Source organism: Erythrolamprus reginae, chromosome 10, assembly GCF_031021105.1.
Source record: "Erythrolamprus reginae isolate rEryReg1 chromosome 10, rEryReg1.hap1, whole genome shotgun sequence".
Taxonomy (NCBI): Eukaryota; Metazoa; Chordata; class Lepidosauria; order Squamata; family Dipsadidae; genus Erythrolamprus; species Erythrolamprus reginae.
Genome location: NC_091959.1, coordinates 17743826 through 17762636, shown reverse-complemented (window position 1 = coordinate 17762636; position 18811 = coordinate 17743826). Strand labels below are relative to the sequence as shown.

General features: G+C 43.3%; 1 protein-coding gene across 5 annotated transcripts in view; it reads right to left on the bottom strand.

The window, feature by feature from the left end:
• Positions 1–18811, bottom strand: part of MAP2K5 (mitogen-activated protein kinase kinase 5) — a 230155-nt gene that overhangs the window by 186913 nt on the left and 24431 nt on the right. For 3 of the 5 annotated variants that reach the window (XR_011559993.1, XM_070762759.1, XM_070762761.1), the window contains exons 5-7: positions 14733–14773; positions 13375–13442; positions 6986–7033 (exon numbers count right to left, since the gene is read on the bottom strand). Coding sequence is in view for 4 of the 5 variants with exons in the window: in XM_070762759.1 (XP_070618860.1) it covers positions 6986–7033; positions 13375–13442; positions 14733–14773 (157 nt within the window). In the remaining variant the exon portion in view is untranslated. Of the gene's footprint in view, positions 1–6984; positions 7034–13374; positions 13443–14732; positions 14774–18811 lie in introns of all 5 variants that reach the window. The other 2 variants (XM_070762760.1, XM_070762763.1) reach the window with 1 other exon arrangement.

Here is an 18811-nt window from a genome sequence, read left to right as displayed (position 1 = left end):
TAAAATGCCTTTTGCTGCACTCGAATGCAATGATTATAGAGCTGGGGAAATATTTTTTCCAGGTCTAAAACTTGGGCAATCTGTGATTGTTAGAAGCACAACGCCACACAAAAAAAGGCCATTTATTTCGCGTGTATTTAGTTTGTTGCAGTAAACTTACTGCTTAGAAATGAATCAACAAGCAACTGGACCCTCGTGAATGAAAACCAATGTTTATACAATGGGGGTTGCTTTCTAAATGATTTTTCCCCTTTCAGGAAAGAGGCCAAGGAGTAAAGAACATGAACACATTTTATAAAATACAGTGATACCTTGTCTTACAAACTTAATTGGTTCCGGGACAAGGTTCTTAAGGTGAAAAGTTTGTAAGACGAAACAATGTTTCCCATAGGAATCAATGGAAAAGCAATTAATGTGTGCAAGCCCAAAATTCACCCCTTTTGCCAGCCGAAGCGCCCGTTTTTGCACTGCTGGGATTCCCCTGAGGCTCCCCTCCATGGGAAACCCCATCTCCGGACTTCTGTGTTTTTGCGATGCTGCAGGGAAAACGGGTGCTTCGCTGGCAATGGAAGTCCAGAGGTGGGGTTTCCCAGCAGCGGTGGTGGGTTTGTAAGATGAAAATAGTTTGTAAGAAGAGGCAAAAAAATCTTAAACTCCGGGTTTGTATCTCGAAAAGTTTGTATGACGAGGCGTTTGTAAGATGAGGTATCACTGTACTATGTTTTTAGAAGACAGGCCAAGAAAGCTTTCAGGGTTAAGGAATCAAAAACACCTTCTCTTGATTGGTTTTTATATAAATGGGTTTTATTGGGGTTAGTTTTTTAGAGTTTATATTTGACTTCTTTTTATTGATGTATCAGGATTGGGCGGCACAGAAGTTGAATGAATGAATGAAGAAATAAATAAATAAATAATTTATTTTCTGTTACACCCCCAGGAAGAAGTAAACATTTTGCGCCCCCCCATCAACTCTCCACCAGGATGATTGTTTGCAATATACAGCATGCTTTCGCTGAAAAAACTCAAGCAGCTTATCAGCGTGATTGGGGTGTAACGTGTTTAAGTGATGTCTTAATTTATTTGGCTTCATGCTGCCCGCTGCCAACATTTTTAGACCCAGTAAACATAGGTCTTTCCTCGTCTTCCACCTTAGTCAGTGAAGCCAAGCACTACATTTATTTATTTATTTATTTATTTATTCATTCATTCATTCATTCATTCATTCATTCATTTAATTGGATTTGTATGCTGCCCCTCTCCAAGGACTCGGGCTGGCTCACAGCATATATAAAAACGGAACAATAATGTAAATCCAATTAATACTACAATTTAAAAACAATTAAAAGAAAAATTTATCAACCAAACATTCACCAATCATACTTAAGGCATTCTGTGGTCAGGGGGAAGATCTAAAAGTCCCAAGCCTGGCAGAAAAGATGAGTTTCTAAGCTCTTTTGGAAGGCAAGGAGGGTGGGGGCAGTGTGAATCTCTGGGGGGAGTTGATTCCAGAGGGCTGGGGCTCCCACAGAGAAGGCTCTTCCCCTAGGTCCCGCCAGCTGACATTCTTTGGTCGACGGGACCTAAGGAGGCCAAGTCTGTGGGACCTCACCGGTCGCTGGGATTTGTGCGGCAGAAGGCAATCTCGGAGATAATCTGGTCCTGTGCCATGTAGGGCTTTATAGGTCATAACCAATACTTTGAATTGTGCCCGGAAACTGATCGGGAGCCAATGCAGTCCGCGGAGTGATGGTGAGATGTGGGCATTTCTTGGAAGGCCCAAGAATGCTCGCGCGGCTGCATTTTGGACAAGTTGAAGTTTCCAAACACTCTTCAAAGGTAGCCCCACTTCATCATATTTCCTCATCTTAGCTTTCAGGAGACTTACGATTGTCTCATGATCTCCGTCTCTCTCCTCCTTTTTTTTCATCTCTGTTAAATATCTTTTCATGGTGTCTTTTAATGATTTGTTATACGACTTCATATCTCCTGCTCTGTGCTGGGTGCTATTGTTCGGTGCAAAAAACCCCTACTCCCTGCGCAAAAGAAGCACATTCCCCGGGATCACGCGGCCCCCTGGCATCAGTCTGTGTTCCCCCAGGGGGGCCTGCCCCACTATTTGAGAAACACTATCTTAATGTCCCACCCCCAAAAAGGCAGAAGTGAGAGGTAGAGCCTTCTCTGTGGTGGCCCCGGCCCTCTGGAATCAACTCCCCCTGGAGATTCGAACTGCCCCCACCCTCCTCGCCTTCCGCAAGACTCTGAAGACCCATTTATGTCACCAGACATGAGGGGATTAATGTGCCCCCTTCTGACTAGTAGGACTTGTGAACTTAAGAAAAAACTTCCCCCCCCCTCTTTTTTAAATTGTTCAGAGCCATTTTCGGAGATTATAATTGCCTGAAAGGCAGGATTAAGCCGCACTATATAAATTAATAAAACTGCATAAACCTACCAAGAAAATATCAAGGCCCCCTAGTAATTTACACTATTTATTGTGTTTGAGAATCTAAAGGCATCAATCAAACCCTACCAACTTGGCAGCAAGCAGCAGTACATTATTTTTTGTTATGCAATCTTTGATCGGTCACTGAGAGTAACGGAATGAACCGAAAGTGAAATAGTGTCCAATTATGGATCAGCAAATAAAATAGACTTTGTTTATATCTGTTGTCTTGGAAAGAATCAGCATGCATCTCTTATAAATCATTAGGAAAAAATGCTCAATTAATCCTTATTTGATATACACAGCTACGGCAGGCGCCTCGCCCTGTATGGGCTCCCTCCCCTGAACCAATCAAAGTCCTTAATGGCTTCAGAAAGCAGACACAGTCTATGAACAGACAATTGGAGAGATTTAGTAAATCCCACTTCATAGAGCAGGGACTAATCAGAAAACATGAGCCAGTCAAATGTTTCTTATGAACTGTTGACACTAAGTCAATGCTCAATCAATTGGTGGCATTTTCTCTGAGCGACAGAAAAGAAATAAATATTTATATCACATAACCTATATCAATGAACCTCGGTAGAAAGCTATTTCTAATCTGTCAATATTTGATTATCTTGAAGGATCGCATCCACTTTCTGTTAATGATTAATATGAATTTCTTATTAAACCTAAGTGGAGGTTTTCGGGCAACTAAAGTCTTTATTAATGCTTTAAAACAGAAGGCAGGAAGCCGGTCTCTGGCAGGCAGGGCTTCTCCACATGAATGGACTTCAATTCCCAGCTATGCTGGCTGGGGAATTCTGGGAATTGAAGTCCACCCATCTAAAACATCAGCAAGGTGGAGAAACACTGCTCTTAGGGGGACTTCACAATTTAACCCTTTCCTCTGTTGTGGACCGTCCGCATCCTGTGCAGCTGATCATCATCATCATCATCATCATCATCATCATCATCATCATAATTTATTGGATTTGTATGCTGCCCCTCTCCGTAGACTCGGGGCGGCTAACAACAATGATAAAAACAGCATGTGACAATCCAATAATAAAACAACTAAAAACCCTTATTATAAAACCAAACATACACATAGACATACCATGCATAACTTGTAATGGCCTAGGGGGAAGGAATATCTCAATCCCCCCATGCCTGGTGGTATAAATGAGTCTTGAGTAGTTTAGGAAAGACAGGGAGGGTGGGGGCAATTCTAATCTCTGGGGGGAGTTGGTTCCAGAGGGCCGGGGCCGCCACAGAGAAGGCTCTTCCCCTGGGGCCTGCCAAACTCGGGGCGGCTCACAACAATAATTAAAGGCAATATAACATTGCAAAAAATCTAATATTAAAAGAGAACAATATATAAAACCCCAACAATTAAAAACCATGCAACACATACGTACCAAAAACATAAAATATAAAAGCCTAGGGGAGGTGTCTCAGTTCCCCCATGCCTGGTGATATAGGTGGGTCTTGAGTAATTTACGAAAGACAAGGAGGGTGGGGGCTGTTCTAATCTCCGGGGGGAGTTGATTCCAGAGGGCCGGGGCCGCCACAGAGAAGGCTCTTCCCTTGGGGCCTGCCAAACGACATTGTTTGGTCGACAGGATCCAGAGAAGGCCAACTCTGTGGGACCTTATTGGCCGCTGGGATTCGTGCGGTAGAAGGCGGTTCCGGAGGTATTCTGGTCCACTGCCATGTAGGGCTTTAAAGGTCATTACCAACATCATGGATTCTGAAGATCAAGAGATAGGTGTGGGTTGGTATCCTCGGCCAGTGTACCTAGTCGGATCACGAGGAGGTCAGAGAGGATGTTGGGTCAGAGGCTGAAAGCCAACAAGGGCCTGTTACACCTCCAGAGGTGCATATGAGTGACTCAGGTGAAGAGCCTCTTCTTGATGCCACAGTACACACAAGAGGAGGTCTCTGAGTGAATAGATCTCTAGAATACTTGGGCACGCCTTAGGGCTATTGAAGGGCTAGTCTTGTGACAAGTCAGTGCAGAAGTCAACTTTCGAACATATTAGATGGCTGCTCAGATCTGGCTCTTGGACTATTTATGTGAATTACAAATTAAGAAAGTGAAATCTTGGTTTCCGTGCTGCCTGCCAATTCAGAGTGAGTCATGTTATTTAGAGATCTGTGATCAAATTTGGGAGTTTGGCTTTAAGTTTGAGGCTCTAATGAACAGCCGAGGCACCTGGGCAGGTAGCAAAATCACCCACGGGCATTCAGGTGCGCCACAGCAACGCCACAGGCACACCTGTGTGTCCACATGCAATTTCGCTACCTGCCCAGGTGCATTGCCCTGGACTCCGCTAGCACCTGCATGTCCACGCCGCGATTTCACTACTTGCCCAGGTGCAGTAGTAGAATTGCCCTGGACTCCGCTAGCACTCAGAGCCACGGGGGCGAGCACACCTCACCGTTCCACCTTAGCAGTCCACCTCTGCTGAAAACCCATTACTTCGCAAGACGAGGCTTTCAAAAACCGTCTCATAATATTTCATTCCATCCTCTACCCTTGAAATATCACCCTTATTACAGACAAGCAGCTGCTGAAGATTAAATAAAATGCAGGGAACAAAAACAAAGGAACAAAAAGGCAAAAGGGTTTAAAAATATTCCGTGTCTATCCTTCAGGTAAGACTGCGCTTAAAACAGGAGAGCCAAAATCCATATGCCGAAGTTTTATTTAAAGGCTTCTGACTGCAAATAAAACAGCCTGCCAGGGAACAAGGCTGGCAGGACCGTCCTCCTCCATTAAGAGAACAGCCTTACAGGTGATCAGCTGAAGGACACGTGCGAAGATCTGCTTTTGTCTTCTTGACACGCTCAACTACCACTACTTGATTCATGAAATGCCACGGAGGCTCAGGGAGGTCACTGTGTGAAGGCATTGAATACGCATCTGAGATAATTAAGATTTCAGCCTTCGGAACTCGGAAGGGAAGTGAACAGCAGTTAAGAAAATCAATAAGAGTCTTTTATTTGCGGTGACACAGATGTCTCAGTCAATAGTGTCTAATAGGCAGGCTTGATCGGCGTGGACAGGGGCTGCCTCCAAGGCTATCAAAGGGTTTCACCATGGCAAACATTAAAACTTATTTATGTGGCTGCTGAAGAATCCCGCAGCCTTGAGGTAGTTTCATTTCGCGCTGTATATTTAAAGCCATTAGGTGACATTGGGACTTCCTGTTTGAATCCGGGTGGCCGGGAAGGGCTGGCCTCTCCTCTTAGAAACATAGAAAAATAGAAACAGAGAAGACTGACAACAGAAAAAGACCTCGTGGTCCATCTAGTCTGCCCTTATACTATTTCCTGTATTTTATCTTACAATGGATATATGTTTATCCCAGGCATGTTTAAATTCAGTTACTGTGGATTTACCAACCACATCTGCTGGAAGTTTGTTCCAAGGATCTACTACTCTTTCAGTAAAATAATATTTTCTCACGTTGCTTTTGATCTTTCCCCCAACTAACTTCAGATTGTGCCCCCTTGTTCTTGTGTTCACTTTCCTATTAAAAACACTTCCCTCCTGAACCTTATTTAACCCTTTGACATATTTAAATGTTTCGATCATGTCCCCCCTTTTCCTTCTGTCCTCCAGACTATACAGATTGAGTTCATGATACGTTTTATGCTTAAGACCTTCCACCATTCTTGTAGCCCGTCTTTGGACCCGTTCAATTTTGTCAATATCTTTTTGTAGGGGAGGTCTCCAGAACTGAACACAGTATTCCAAATGTGGTCTCACCAGCACTCTATATAATGGGATCACAATCTCCCTCTTCCTGCTTGTTATACCTCTAGCTATGCAGCCAAGCATCCTACTTGCTTTTCCAACTTCTCGACCACACTGCTCACCCATTTTGAGACTGTCAGAAATCACTACCCCTAAATCCTTCTCTTCTGAAGTTTTTGCTAACACAGAACTGCCAATGCAATACTCAGATTGAGGATTCCTTTTCCCCAAGTGCATTATTTTACATTTGGAAACATTAAACTGCAGTTTCCATTGCTGTTGCCCCATTGCATTCCCTTGCAGGAGTTGGGGCACTTTTTCTGGGGGTTCCCCCCCCCTTCTACAGAGCTTCAGGGGACAACACAACACCCCTCTGCTGTGACCCCTTTGCTGCCGGCTCTTGGGGCGGCAGGGCCGTCCGAGCCCATCTGCAAGCAAGCCAGCAAAGCAGAAACCCTCTTTTGCTATTCAAAATTGATTACGCTTTCTCCCCCTAAATTGAGGCAACTGAGTGGCGGGTGTGAAAGGCACTTCAATCTATTTGGAGCTAAATCTGATTAGTGCATTTTGAAAAAGGGGAAGCAAATTGGCGTGCCAATCCAAATCAATGGAGACAGGGGGGCTCCTCCAGCACGCCAGCTCTTCGCCTGCCTCCGCCTCTACTTTATTAAAAGAACACATTACCAGTAAGTGAGCAGTAAACATCTCTGGGGTGATTTGAGCCCACAAGGCCCATCTGAATTCAGGCAGACATCCACCATGCCTGCAGCCAGCCCCACGCCGATGTACCTACCTGGCCATTCGCTAGTATTTTCTTCAGCTCAGCGGAGGACTTCTTCAGACTGCAACGCCGGGCGGAGAAAAGGTAAAAAGGGAAGGAGAAAGAAAGAAGACGGTCACTGCCCACCTGCGTTTCACAGAAGGGAGCTGCACCCTGTCCTTTGCTAAAGGGCATCTCGTTGCTAATTGGAACACCTGCCTAGGATTACAAGTGTGTAAACTACACACTTTTTTTTAATTAATATTTTTTATTTTATTTATTAATCAAATCTGTATGCCGCCCCTCTCCGCAGACTCGGGGCGGCTAACAACAGTATAAAACAATATAAACAAATCTAATATTTAAGTTAATTTTAAAAAGAAACCCCAATTTAAGAGACCAATCATACATACAGACACACCATGCATACTTTTTTTTTATAAGCCTAGGGGAAGGGAATATCTCAATTCCCCCATGCCTGACGACAGAGGTGGGTTTTAAGGAGCTTACGAAAGGCAAGGAGGGTGGGGGCAACTCTGATATCTGGGGGGAGTTGGTTCCAGAGGGCCGGGGCCGCCACAGAGAAGGCTCTTCCCCTAGGTCCCGCCAGACGGCATTGTTTAGTCGATGGGACCCGGAGAAGGCCAACTCTGTGGAACCTAACCGGTCGCTGGGATTCGTGCGGCAGAAGGCGGTCCCGGAGGCATTCTGGTCCGATGCCATGAAGGGCTTTATAGGTCATAACCAACACTTTGAATTGTGACCGGAAACCGATCGGCAACCAATGCAGACTGCGGAGTGTTGGTGTGACATGGGCATATTTAGGAAATCCCATGATAGCTCTCGCAGCTGCATTCTGCACGATCTGGAGCTTCCGAACACTTTTCAAAGGTAGCCCCATGTAGAGAGCGTTACAGTAGTCGAGCCTCGAGATGATGAGGGCATGAGTGACTGTGAGCATTGAGTCCCGGTCCAAATATGTTGTGTGTGTGTTTTATAATATAAAACACGCACACAACATATAACATGTGCTCAGTGATCCCACCACCAGACTATCAATCATACCCCACCACCAGTTGGGGGTATTTCTTGTATAAATCATTTAAACCCAAGAGTGAAATATTTCTTTACATATTATAGAGTGATTCCAACTTTTTTCTTATAGCTTGGTCTCAGATCCTACTCGCCATATATCGTCTTACCTTGGGACAATGTAAACTACACACTGATGTAATTAGAATTAAGTGTGTAAAGCACAAACACATTTTGTTTTGTTTATAGTCACCTTAAAGTACTGGCAAATGAATTCACTTGGGGAAGTTAATCATTTCCCAAGGAAACCAAAAAGAGCCTGGAAAGGTGGCACAGTTCAAAGGTCAAAGTTGAAAGGTCCTCATGCAGAATAAGGGACCTTGGAGATCCTGCCTAGACCATTCCGGATAAGTAACTGTCCAGTCCCTTCTTAAAAGCCACCAGTTATTTGAGCACCCACAACTTCTGGAGGCAAGACATTCCCCTGGTTAATTATTCTGTTAGAAAATTTCTCCTTTTAGTTAGTTATAAGTTGCTTCTCTCCTTGATTAATTTCCATTCCATTTCTCGTCTTGCCTTTTGGTACTTTGGAGAATTGATTGACCCCCTCTTTCTTTGTGGCAGCCCCTCAAATATTGAAAAACTGCTACCATTTCATCCCAGTCCTTCTTTTCGCTAGACTTGCCGTAACCCAGTTCCTGCAACCGTTCTTCTTATGTTTCAATCCCCTGATCAATTTTGTTGCTCTTCTCTGAACCTCTTTTCTAGAGTCTAAACTTCTTTTTTATAACCTGGTGACCAAAACTGGATGCAAGATTCCAAGTGCAGTCTTATCAAAGCATTATTAAACGGTACTAAAATTTCTCGATCCTTGCCTTTGTAGCAAAAACCTGGGCATAGCTGATGATACCCAGCTGTACATCTCCACCCCATGTGCAGTCAATGAAGCAGTGGAAGTGATGTGCCGGTGTCTGGAGGCTGTTAGGGTCTGGATGGGTGTCAACAGACTCAAACTCAACCCTGATAAGACGGAGTGGCTGTGGGTTCTGCCTCCCAGGGAAAATTCCATCTGTCCGTCCATAGCCCTGGGGGGGGGGATTATTGACTCCCTCAGAGAGGGACCTCAACTTGGGCGCCTTCCTCGATCCACAGCTCACATTAGAGAAACATCTTTCAGTTGTGGCGAGGGGGGCGTTTGCCCAGGTTCGCCTGGTGCACCAGTTGCGGCCCTATCTGGACCGGGACTCACTGCTCAGTCGCTCATGCCCTCATCACCTCGAGGTTCGACTATTGTAACACTCTCTACATGGGGCTACCTTTGAAAAGTGTTTGGAAACTTCAGATCGTGCAGAATGCAGCTGCGAGAGCAATCATGGGCTTCCCTAGGTATGCCCATGTTACACCAACACTCCGCAGTCTGCATTGGTTGCCGATCAGTTTCCGGTCACAATTCAAAGTGTTGCTTATGACCTATAAAGCCCTTCATGGCATCGGACCAGAATATCTCCAGGACCACCTTCTGCCGCACGAATCCCAGCGACCGGTTAGGTCCCACAGAGTTGGCCTTCTCCGAGTCCCATCGACTAAACAATGTCATCTGGCGGGACCCAGGGGAAGAGCCTTCTCTGTGGCAGCCCCGACCCTCTGGAAGCAGCTCCCCCGGAGATTAGAACTGCCCCCACCCACTTTGCCTTTCGTAAACTCCTTAAAACCTACCTCTGCTATCAGGCATGGGGGAATTGATACATCTCCCCCGGGCCTATACAGTTTATGCATGGTATGTTTTTGTGTATGTTTGCTTTTAAAAATGGTTTTTTTAGTGTTTTAAATTATTAGATTTGTGGATATTGTTTGACATTGTTTTTATTGTTGTTGTGAGCAGCCCCGAGTCTGCGGAGAGGGGCGGCATACAAATCTAATTAATAATAATAATAATAATAATAATAATAATAATAATAATAATAATAATAATAATAATCGAGGTGCAACGACTCTGGCATAAGCCAGTGAAAGTGGTCCCAGTTGTACTTGGCACGCTGGGCACAGTGCCAAAGGATCTCAGCGGACATTTGAAAACCATCGGAATTGACAAAATCTCCATCTGTCAATTGCAAAAGGCCACTTTACTGGGATCGGCAAACATAATTCGCCGCTACATCACGCAGTCCTAGGTGCTTGGGAAGGGCCCGACTGGTGATGAAATACGAAATCCAGCATAGTGATCTCGTTTGCTGAATTGTATTGACATAATAATAATAATAATAATAATAATAATAATAATAATAATAATTTGCTATTTATTGAGAAGATGAGTTTGAAGTATTAGCTTAAGATCTTATGCTTCAGCCCAGTTTAGAAGTTCGTCTGCCTGGACCACCCCTGAATGAAGTGTTGTTGTGCATGAACACAAGGGGGTGCTTTTGTGTACTCCCTAATAATTTTATCCAAATAGACCGAAATTTTGTGCTGTGTCCATAAAAGTTAAATACCAACAGCCATTTCTTACTGCTGCTGCCAGAGAAAACGACATCTGAAAAAGAGCCCTTAAAAAGAACGATTACGTTCTTGACAGGCTGAAGTGTCTTGATCATCGATCCTGATGGAAATAATATAAAAAAACCTTCTTTGTTCTTTAATAAGCCTCCTTTCTCTGCTAGAATACTTTAAAGAAAAAAGTACTTTGCCAAATGAAATGTACGCCGATCTTGTCATCTCTTTGCAACTAACCATTTTGTGAACATGAAACAGAGGCAGGCTGTCAATGACTTCAAAACAGTCATTCCTTATGCAGATGGCTTTTGGGAATGAAAGCCAATTAATTGCCCCATTAGATGACAGCATCAACTCAAGCCATTGTTGCAGGGCATTTGCAGAATCAGCTCCAAGTGAGTGTAGCTGAGGAAATAAATGACCACAAAGGGAAATCTGCCCTACACACCGAGTTTAAACATCAGACGTGCAATAACGGCAGATAATACAATCTTTGTATTGCAAGCACAATATGAAAATTATTCTGACACTTTTTAAGAGGTTCCACATTTATCCATTTCAATGCAGGCCACAATGACAACCCAGGAGGTCCTCCTGGGTCATAGAGAAGGGGACTGTGTACAACTCTATGGAAACCTTTCTTAATGGCAGGAACCATTTTGGCTCTGTTTAAGGGCAAAAGTTTTCTCCTTTTCGGTAAGACAGGCTAAAAAGCCACTGGGCCTCTCTTTTTCAGGGTTTCTGCTCCATTTGCTCCTTCCTGGCTGTGTTCTTTTCCTGGTTGCCGCTCCTTTCCTTTGGCTAAAGGCCCTGCCTTTATCTTTGCCAAATTCAGCACACCCCTCATCCTTTCCTTCCGTTAGGAAAGCCATCACGCCCCATTTTTCAGCAAGGGACTGAGCACAAAAACCACGGAAGAGTAATTAGCTCAGATTTGAAGCAAAGTCTGCCTGAACAAATCATATTCAAAGGAACGTTCTTATGATCATTTATACATGTCTACACAGCACTTACAATTTTTATTCTGTAAATACAGACCTTAAACTGAGACAGTTGGTGCCTTATTTACATTAATATTTATATATCTACCATGGTGGGACTGGTCTCTGGTGTCACACGACTTTCTTTGCCAATGACAATTTATTGTTTTTGACAATGACAATAAAATAATAATAATAATAATAATAATAATAATAATAATAATTATTATTATTATTATTATTATTATTATTATTATTATTATTATTATTATTAATTTTTATAAATATTGTGTTTCCCCAAAAATAAGAAGCATAGAAGCATAGAAACATAGAAGACTGACGGCAGAAAAAGACCTCATGATCCATATACTATCCATCCCTTATACTATTTCCTGTATTTTATCTTAGGATTGATATATGTTTATCCCGGGCATGTTTAAATTCAGTTAATGTGGATTTATCTACCACGTCTGCTGGAAGTTTGTTCCAAGGATCTACTACTCTTTCAGTAAAATAATATTTTCTCATGTTGCTTTTGATCTTTCCCCCAACTAACCTCAGATTGTGTCCCCTTGTTCTTGTGTTCACTTTCCTATTAAAAACACTTCCCTCCTGGACCTTATTTAACCCTTTAACATATTTAAAGGTTTTGATTATGTTCCCCCTTTTCCTTCTGTCCTCCAGACTATACAGATTGAGTTTATTAAGTCTTTCCTGATACGTTTTATAAGACCCTGTCTTTTTTTTTTTTTTTTTTTGAACCCTGAAATAAGCGCTTGGCCTTATTGCCATGCACTTAAAAGCCCGATTGGGCTTATTATCAGGGGAGGTCTTATTTTGGGGGGCAAACAGGGTAATGAAGTCAATAGACATACCACTATTCCGTTCTCCTCCTATTTTCTCCACAACAACAACACCCCTATGAGGTGGGCTAGGAGAGAGAAGTCACCCAGCCATCTTTCATACCCAAGGCAAGACTAGAAGTCTGACGGCAGAAAAAGACCTCATGGTCCATCTAGTCTGCCCTTATACTATTTTCTGTATTTTATCTTAGGATGGATATAAGTTTATCCCAGGCATGTTTAAATTCAGTTACTGAGGATTTATCCACCACGTCTGCTGGAAGTTTGTTCCAAGGATCTTTCAGTAAAATAATATTTTCTCATGTTGCTTTTGATCTTTCCCCTAACTAACTTCAGATTGTATCCCCTTGTTCTTGTGTTCCCTTTCCTATTAAAAACACTTCCCTCCTGGACCTTATTTAACCCTTTAACATATTTAAATGTTTCGATCATGTCCCCCCTTTTCTTCCTGTCCTCCAAACTATACAGATTGAGTTCATTAAGTCTTTCCTGATATGTTCTATGCTTAAGACTTCCACCATTCCTTTAGCCCCTCTTTGGACCCGTTCAATGTTGTCAATATCACTAGAACTGGTGATTGGCCAAAGTCGCCTATCCTGCCAAAGGTGGAACCAGAACTCAAAGCCTCTCGGCTTCTAGCCTGGCACCTTCATCACAAGACCAAACTTGCTTAGATTTCCCTGCTGGATCTGTAAGTGGACCAACATTTGAGAACCTCCCATGCCTGATAGCTCAATCACACCTGGAGAAATTCTCTTCCTCCTAAAATGCAACAGTGCAAACAGAGGTGTATGCTACAGTGCATGCAAAATTTTGCTTAGGGGATGTCAAGAAATCCAGACCGAAGTAGGTCGACTAACAGGTAAGGTTAGTGCTGGATTCACCAAGCTGCAAAAGCCTTGCGGAAAACTACTCAACTAACACCCCACCCCCACCCCCAAGTATTCCCACCTTTCCCCATTTGCTGCTGTTAATTACTATGCAAAAATCACTTCTGGGGCTGTGCCTTAATAAAGCGCAAGCGTGCTTCCCCCAACTCCCCCTCCCCAAACTCTTACCTATGGCTTGGAAGGGAGTCTGGGATGGCCGCACTGCTATTGTTAGCAGACCCTGCTCGGGTATTTACCTGCAGGGGAGGGAAAAAGCATCTTTATCCGTAGTTTTTATTCAGAGGAGATGGTTCTAATTAACCTGTAATTTGCCACGAATTTCCTATTTCACTAGGAAGGTTAATGAGCTAGTTGCCCATGGTAGAAACCCAGCCTGTATGTAGGTTACCACATTGTGTTCTTGAGCAGCCGTGTTCTTTCATTCAGCCTGCATTTGAAATGCTTGGTTAGGTAATGCAATCAGGAGCTGGCACACAATACGGCTTTCATTCCGTCTCTATTAAATACATCTCTTCCTTCCCTTCCCCGGCCCATCACCTTTTTTTGCACGAATATATCAATTACCTCTCTCTAATGTCACTGAAAAGATGGAGGCATGTCCTGCGCAGCGTACGACATTCCTAATTCAAGCCACCAACCGCAATAATATTGAGGGTCGTTCGAAGGAAAGGTAACCCTAATCTTACAGCTGCTCTTATGCAGATAGCAATCTCAATTCCTGCCCTCTTTTGTCTTTGCTTAGGGGTAGTTTTGGGGGGTCCAAGAGGACCGTTTCTGTAGATCTGACATTATCAAAAGGGGGCAGCAAGACAAGCTTTTGTCCTAAACCCAGGAAGGAAACAATGCCTCTCCAGGCACATGTGTGTATGTTTGCTTTTAATAATGGGGTTTTTAGTGTTTTTTAAATTATTAGATTTGTTGTACATTGTTTTATTGTTGCTGTGAGCCGTCCCGACTCTACGGAGAGGGGCAGCATATAAATCTAATAAATAAATAAATAAGCCAGACCAGCCAAACTCGTGCCCAGGAAGGATCTGTCCTTCGCTGCAGTTTGTAATACACACACACACACACACACATATATATGTAGATTGTTCTGAGTTCAGGTTTTGCCGCGTGTAATATTTCGAATGTCTATGCGACGTTTCGGTGAAATCACATTCACCATCATAAAATATAAATATTAAAATATATAAAATATAAATATAAAACTCTATTTACAGCAGCACGAAGCTTACAACTTCAGCCTGATGATGGTGAATGTGATTTCACCGAAACGTCGCATAGACATTCAAAATATTACACGGGGCAAAACCCGAACTCAGAACAATCTACATACATATACCCGTGAAAATCTACGAATATATATATATATATATATATATATATATATATATATATATATATATATATATATATCTGCTTGTCAGAGCTGAGAAAGTACAGTTTTATCTGACATTTCAATAAATGGAACACAGCATCACAAATCCATCTACGTTTACGGAAACAATTATTGAAATTCCTACCTTCAGGCCATGTATGTTCCTTTTCCCAGGAGGCTTGCAAGCTGAAACAGTAATTGACTAAATTGTAGAATACATCAGCACCATTTACAAATTTGCTCAAAATGAAATCTTTTTCTTTTTGTAATGAGGGCGATACAGAAATTAGTGGAGAGAAATGATCGAAAGGCATCTCCCAGGAGTCACAGCAGAGAGGATAAAATGGGATCTCGGGACCTGTAGGAGCATGTTGGTTTTTTTTTAAAAACCCACAAATCGAAGCCTCAATTTATTTATATCTCAAAAAATATTAAAATGAAAGCCAGAATCTCCTGCTCCCAACTTACAGTAACTGTTCTCTTTCTCTCTCTCTCTCTCTCTCTGTTTATTTTGCCCCCTTCTTTTTACAATACAGTGTTCCCTCGATTTTCGCGGGTTCGAACTTCGCGAATAGCCTATACCAGTGTTTCCCAACCTGAAGGGGGGGCGGGGGGGGGGGCCTAAAGAAAAGTTTGGACAAAAAAAAATCTCTTCCTCCATTTCACTCTATTTCTCCCTCCCTCTTTCTCTCTCTTCCTTCCTTCCCTTCTTTCTCTCCATCCCTCTTTCTTTCTTTCTTCCTCTCTTTTTTGCTCTCTTTCTCTCTCCCTCCTTCCCTCCCTCTATGTCTTTCCCTCTCCCTCCTTCCCCCCTTTCTTTCTCTCTCTCTCTTGCTTTCTTTCCCTCTCTTTCTCTTGCTTTCTTTCTCTCATTCTCTCTCCCCTCCTTTTTCTCTCTCTCTCTTTCTCTCTCGTTCACCACGCCAGCAACAGAGAGAAAAAGAAAGAGCGAGAGAGAGCCGGAGAGAGAGTGGAGTGCGCAGCAGCCATCAGCCTCCTCGCCCTCCCAGACGTCCCCAGCGCCCGGCCTCGCGCCGCCTCCCGTTAGCCCGGCCGAAAGCCACACAGTCCCGGACTCCCGGATCGCTCGCTTCTCCGGCCAGCGCGGCGCTTTCCTGGGCAGATGGCTTTGCTGACCGGAGAAGCGAGCGATCCGGGAGTCCGGGACTGTGTGGCTTTGAGCCATGAAGAGAAAACGGCAGCAGGGAAAAGTCGGCCGTTTTCTCTTCATGGCGCAAAGCCACACAGTCCCGGACTCCCGGATTGCTCGCCCCAAGGCAGGAGGCGGCGGCGGAGGAGAGTGGGCGGATCGGGCGGGCAATGGGGCAGGGTGGAGAAGCCAGGGGCGCGTTTGGCCGGAGGCACCGTGGGGAGGCAGGGGCAGGGAGGTGCGGCAGTAGGTGCCTCCGGCCAAACGCGCCCCTGGCTTCTCCGCCCTGCCCCATTGCCCGCCTGATCCGCCCACTCTCCTCCGCCGCCTCTCGCCGCGGCACACCTGACGGTGTCTCGCGGCACACCAGTGTGCCGCGGCACACCGGTTGGGAAACGCTGGCCTATACCATGGTTTTTCAAACAATATTAATTAAAAAATACTTCACGGTTTTTTTCTTATACCACGGTTTTTTCCATCCGATGATGTCATACGTCATAGCCAAACTAATATTTTTTGCAAATAAATAACAAAAGAAATATATTGTTAATAAATAATTATGTTTATAAATATCAGGATCACTATTCAGTGGTGAGTACCAGTAATAATGGTGAGTAAATGGTTGTTAAGGGAATGGGAAATGGTAATTTAGGGTTTTAAAGTGTTAAGGGATGGCTTGTGATACTGTCCATAGCCCAAAATGGTGTATTTACTTCCACATCTCTACTTCGCGGAAATTCAACTTTCGCGGGCGGTCTCGGAACGCATCCCCCTCGGAAATCGAGGGAACACTGTATTTCATCTCCACATGTTTTCTAGTGACACTGTATAGGGATGGGCAGATTAACACATCTGTTTGAGGTTGGGAGTGTTTAATACAGGAGCCCATATGTTCAGCACCCCAAGAACAATGACCTGCACCCTGTGTTGCCACAAAAAAGTCTTCTCTGGCTTTTATGTGGGAAAAGAGAAACTGGGCATTAAGAGCAGCATTGGGAACATCAGGAATCAGATACGGTATAAAGTAAGATGCTCTTTCTTTCTAGCTACAGATCTATTGTCAGGCTGTTCTCACAGGCTTCAAGATGAAGTGGAGCAAAAGGAAGAATTACATTTCCTTCACGCCCCTGGAATTTCACTGCCCCTTTCCAACCCAATTGAGTGTTCGGGCAAATGTTAAAACCACAAAGGCTCCGAGCGATATGTTACGGACAGTTCCCATTTTAAAACTACAGCGCCCTACAAATAGTATGTTAAAGGGCCTGTCAATTTTGATTGATTGTCTGGGAAAGGATGGATTTGATTTCCCCCCTTTTCTCTCCCCCTTCTTCTGAAATGCATGCATTTCACTCATGGTGATGACAGCAGGAAACTGAGCCATTTATTAGTCAAGAGGACACAGATGATAGTTATTAAACACAGCAGTTAGGACAGGCCCCGTGCAATTTAAACTACATTAAACGTTGCTAGCATATCCTTAAATAAGAGATACTGGGTGGCTGGTGTGCAAACAGAAGGAATGAGAAAGGGGGAATGAAAAATAGGAATATCATCCGATGGAAAATAAAAAAATAAAATCAATAAGCTATTCCTAATTTGGGGAGAGGAGGCAGTGTGATAGCTCAGCAGCTAAGATTCTGGGCTCGTCGGCTGCAAAGCCAGCAGCCAAGGTTCGAGACCTGGGCTCCATGCCACAGAGTGAGTTCCCATCCTCGTCCAGCTCCTGCCAATCTAGCAGTTTGAAAGCGGGCAAATGCAAGCAGGTAAATAGATAATACCAAATTACTATTGTACACTGTTTTATTGTCGCTGTTAGCTGCCCCGAGTCTCCGGAGAGGGGCGGCATACAAATCCAATAAATAAAAAATAATAAATAAATATATAAATAAATATATAAATATAAATAAATAAATAAATAAGTAAGTAAGTAAGTAAGTAAGTAATAACTAACTAACTAACTAACTAACTAACTAACTAACTAACTAACTAACTAACTAACTAACTAACTAACACTTGAGAGTTAAGAATGCTCCATGACACCATGCTGGAGCCATGACCGTAGAAATGTTTTCAGACACCGCTGGCTCAAGAACCCTTGAAACAGAAATGAGTAACTCCCCTTCAGTCAGCAACTACTAGCGGAGTAAAATTTGTGGGGTCCCTCCTAATTTGGGGCATGGGTGGCAGAAAAGCTGCTTATTTTGGGGGGTGTATGAATTAAAGGGGAGCTATGGTGGCTACAATTGTGATCGCTTATAGAGTTAAGCCACAAGTTGAAGATACAAAAATCCAAGCCAAGCAAAATGAGCTGGCTTTTTGAAATGTAGGGTGCTAAATTAAATTAAATAAAAATTAGAGCAATCGGTTATTTAAATTATGTGAACTATCAGATTTACCTATGGCATAACTGTTTTGCTAAACAAATATTTCCCTTAACTCTATCAAACTATTTACTAAGTCTGCACTACTATTAATCTTCTCATTGTTCCCATCACCCTAATATGAATGGATTGCTTATTTGTACCCTATGACTATCATTAGTCGTGTATCTTATGATTCTTGACGAACGTACCTTTTCTTTTATGTACCCTGAGAGCATATGCACCCAGACAAATTCCTTGTGTGTCCAAGAAAGAAATGTTCCTATGCAAGAAGGAAAGAGGGACACTGACCTATTTCTGTTCTGAACGCATCCTTTTTTCAAGATAATTCCATCTTTAAACTGATGCCCTCTTTCTAACCTTGATAGAGTTTGCTAGGAAACCTGTTGGTTAATTGCCCAATTCAAAATTGAGAGAGTTGTAAGTAATGAAGAGTCTATAATGTTTTCAATGGAAAGCTTGTGGAATGATTATTTTATGCAGGGGAATACTGTATTTTTCGGAATATAAGACACACTTCCCCTCCAAAAAAGAGGCTGAAATTTGGGTGTGTCTTATACTCCGAAAGGAGCTTTTCTGAAGTTCTTTTTTCAGCCCTGACGAGGCGCTAAAAATCTTCCCAGTTCTTCCCAGCTGTCCCTCCGCAAAAGTTTTTTTCCAGCCCTAAGTCTCTGCAGGCTTTTTTCATTGCTA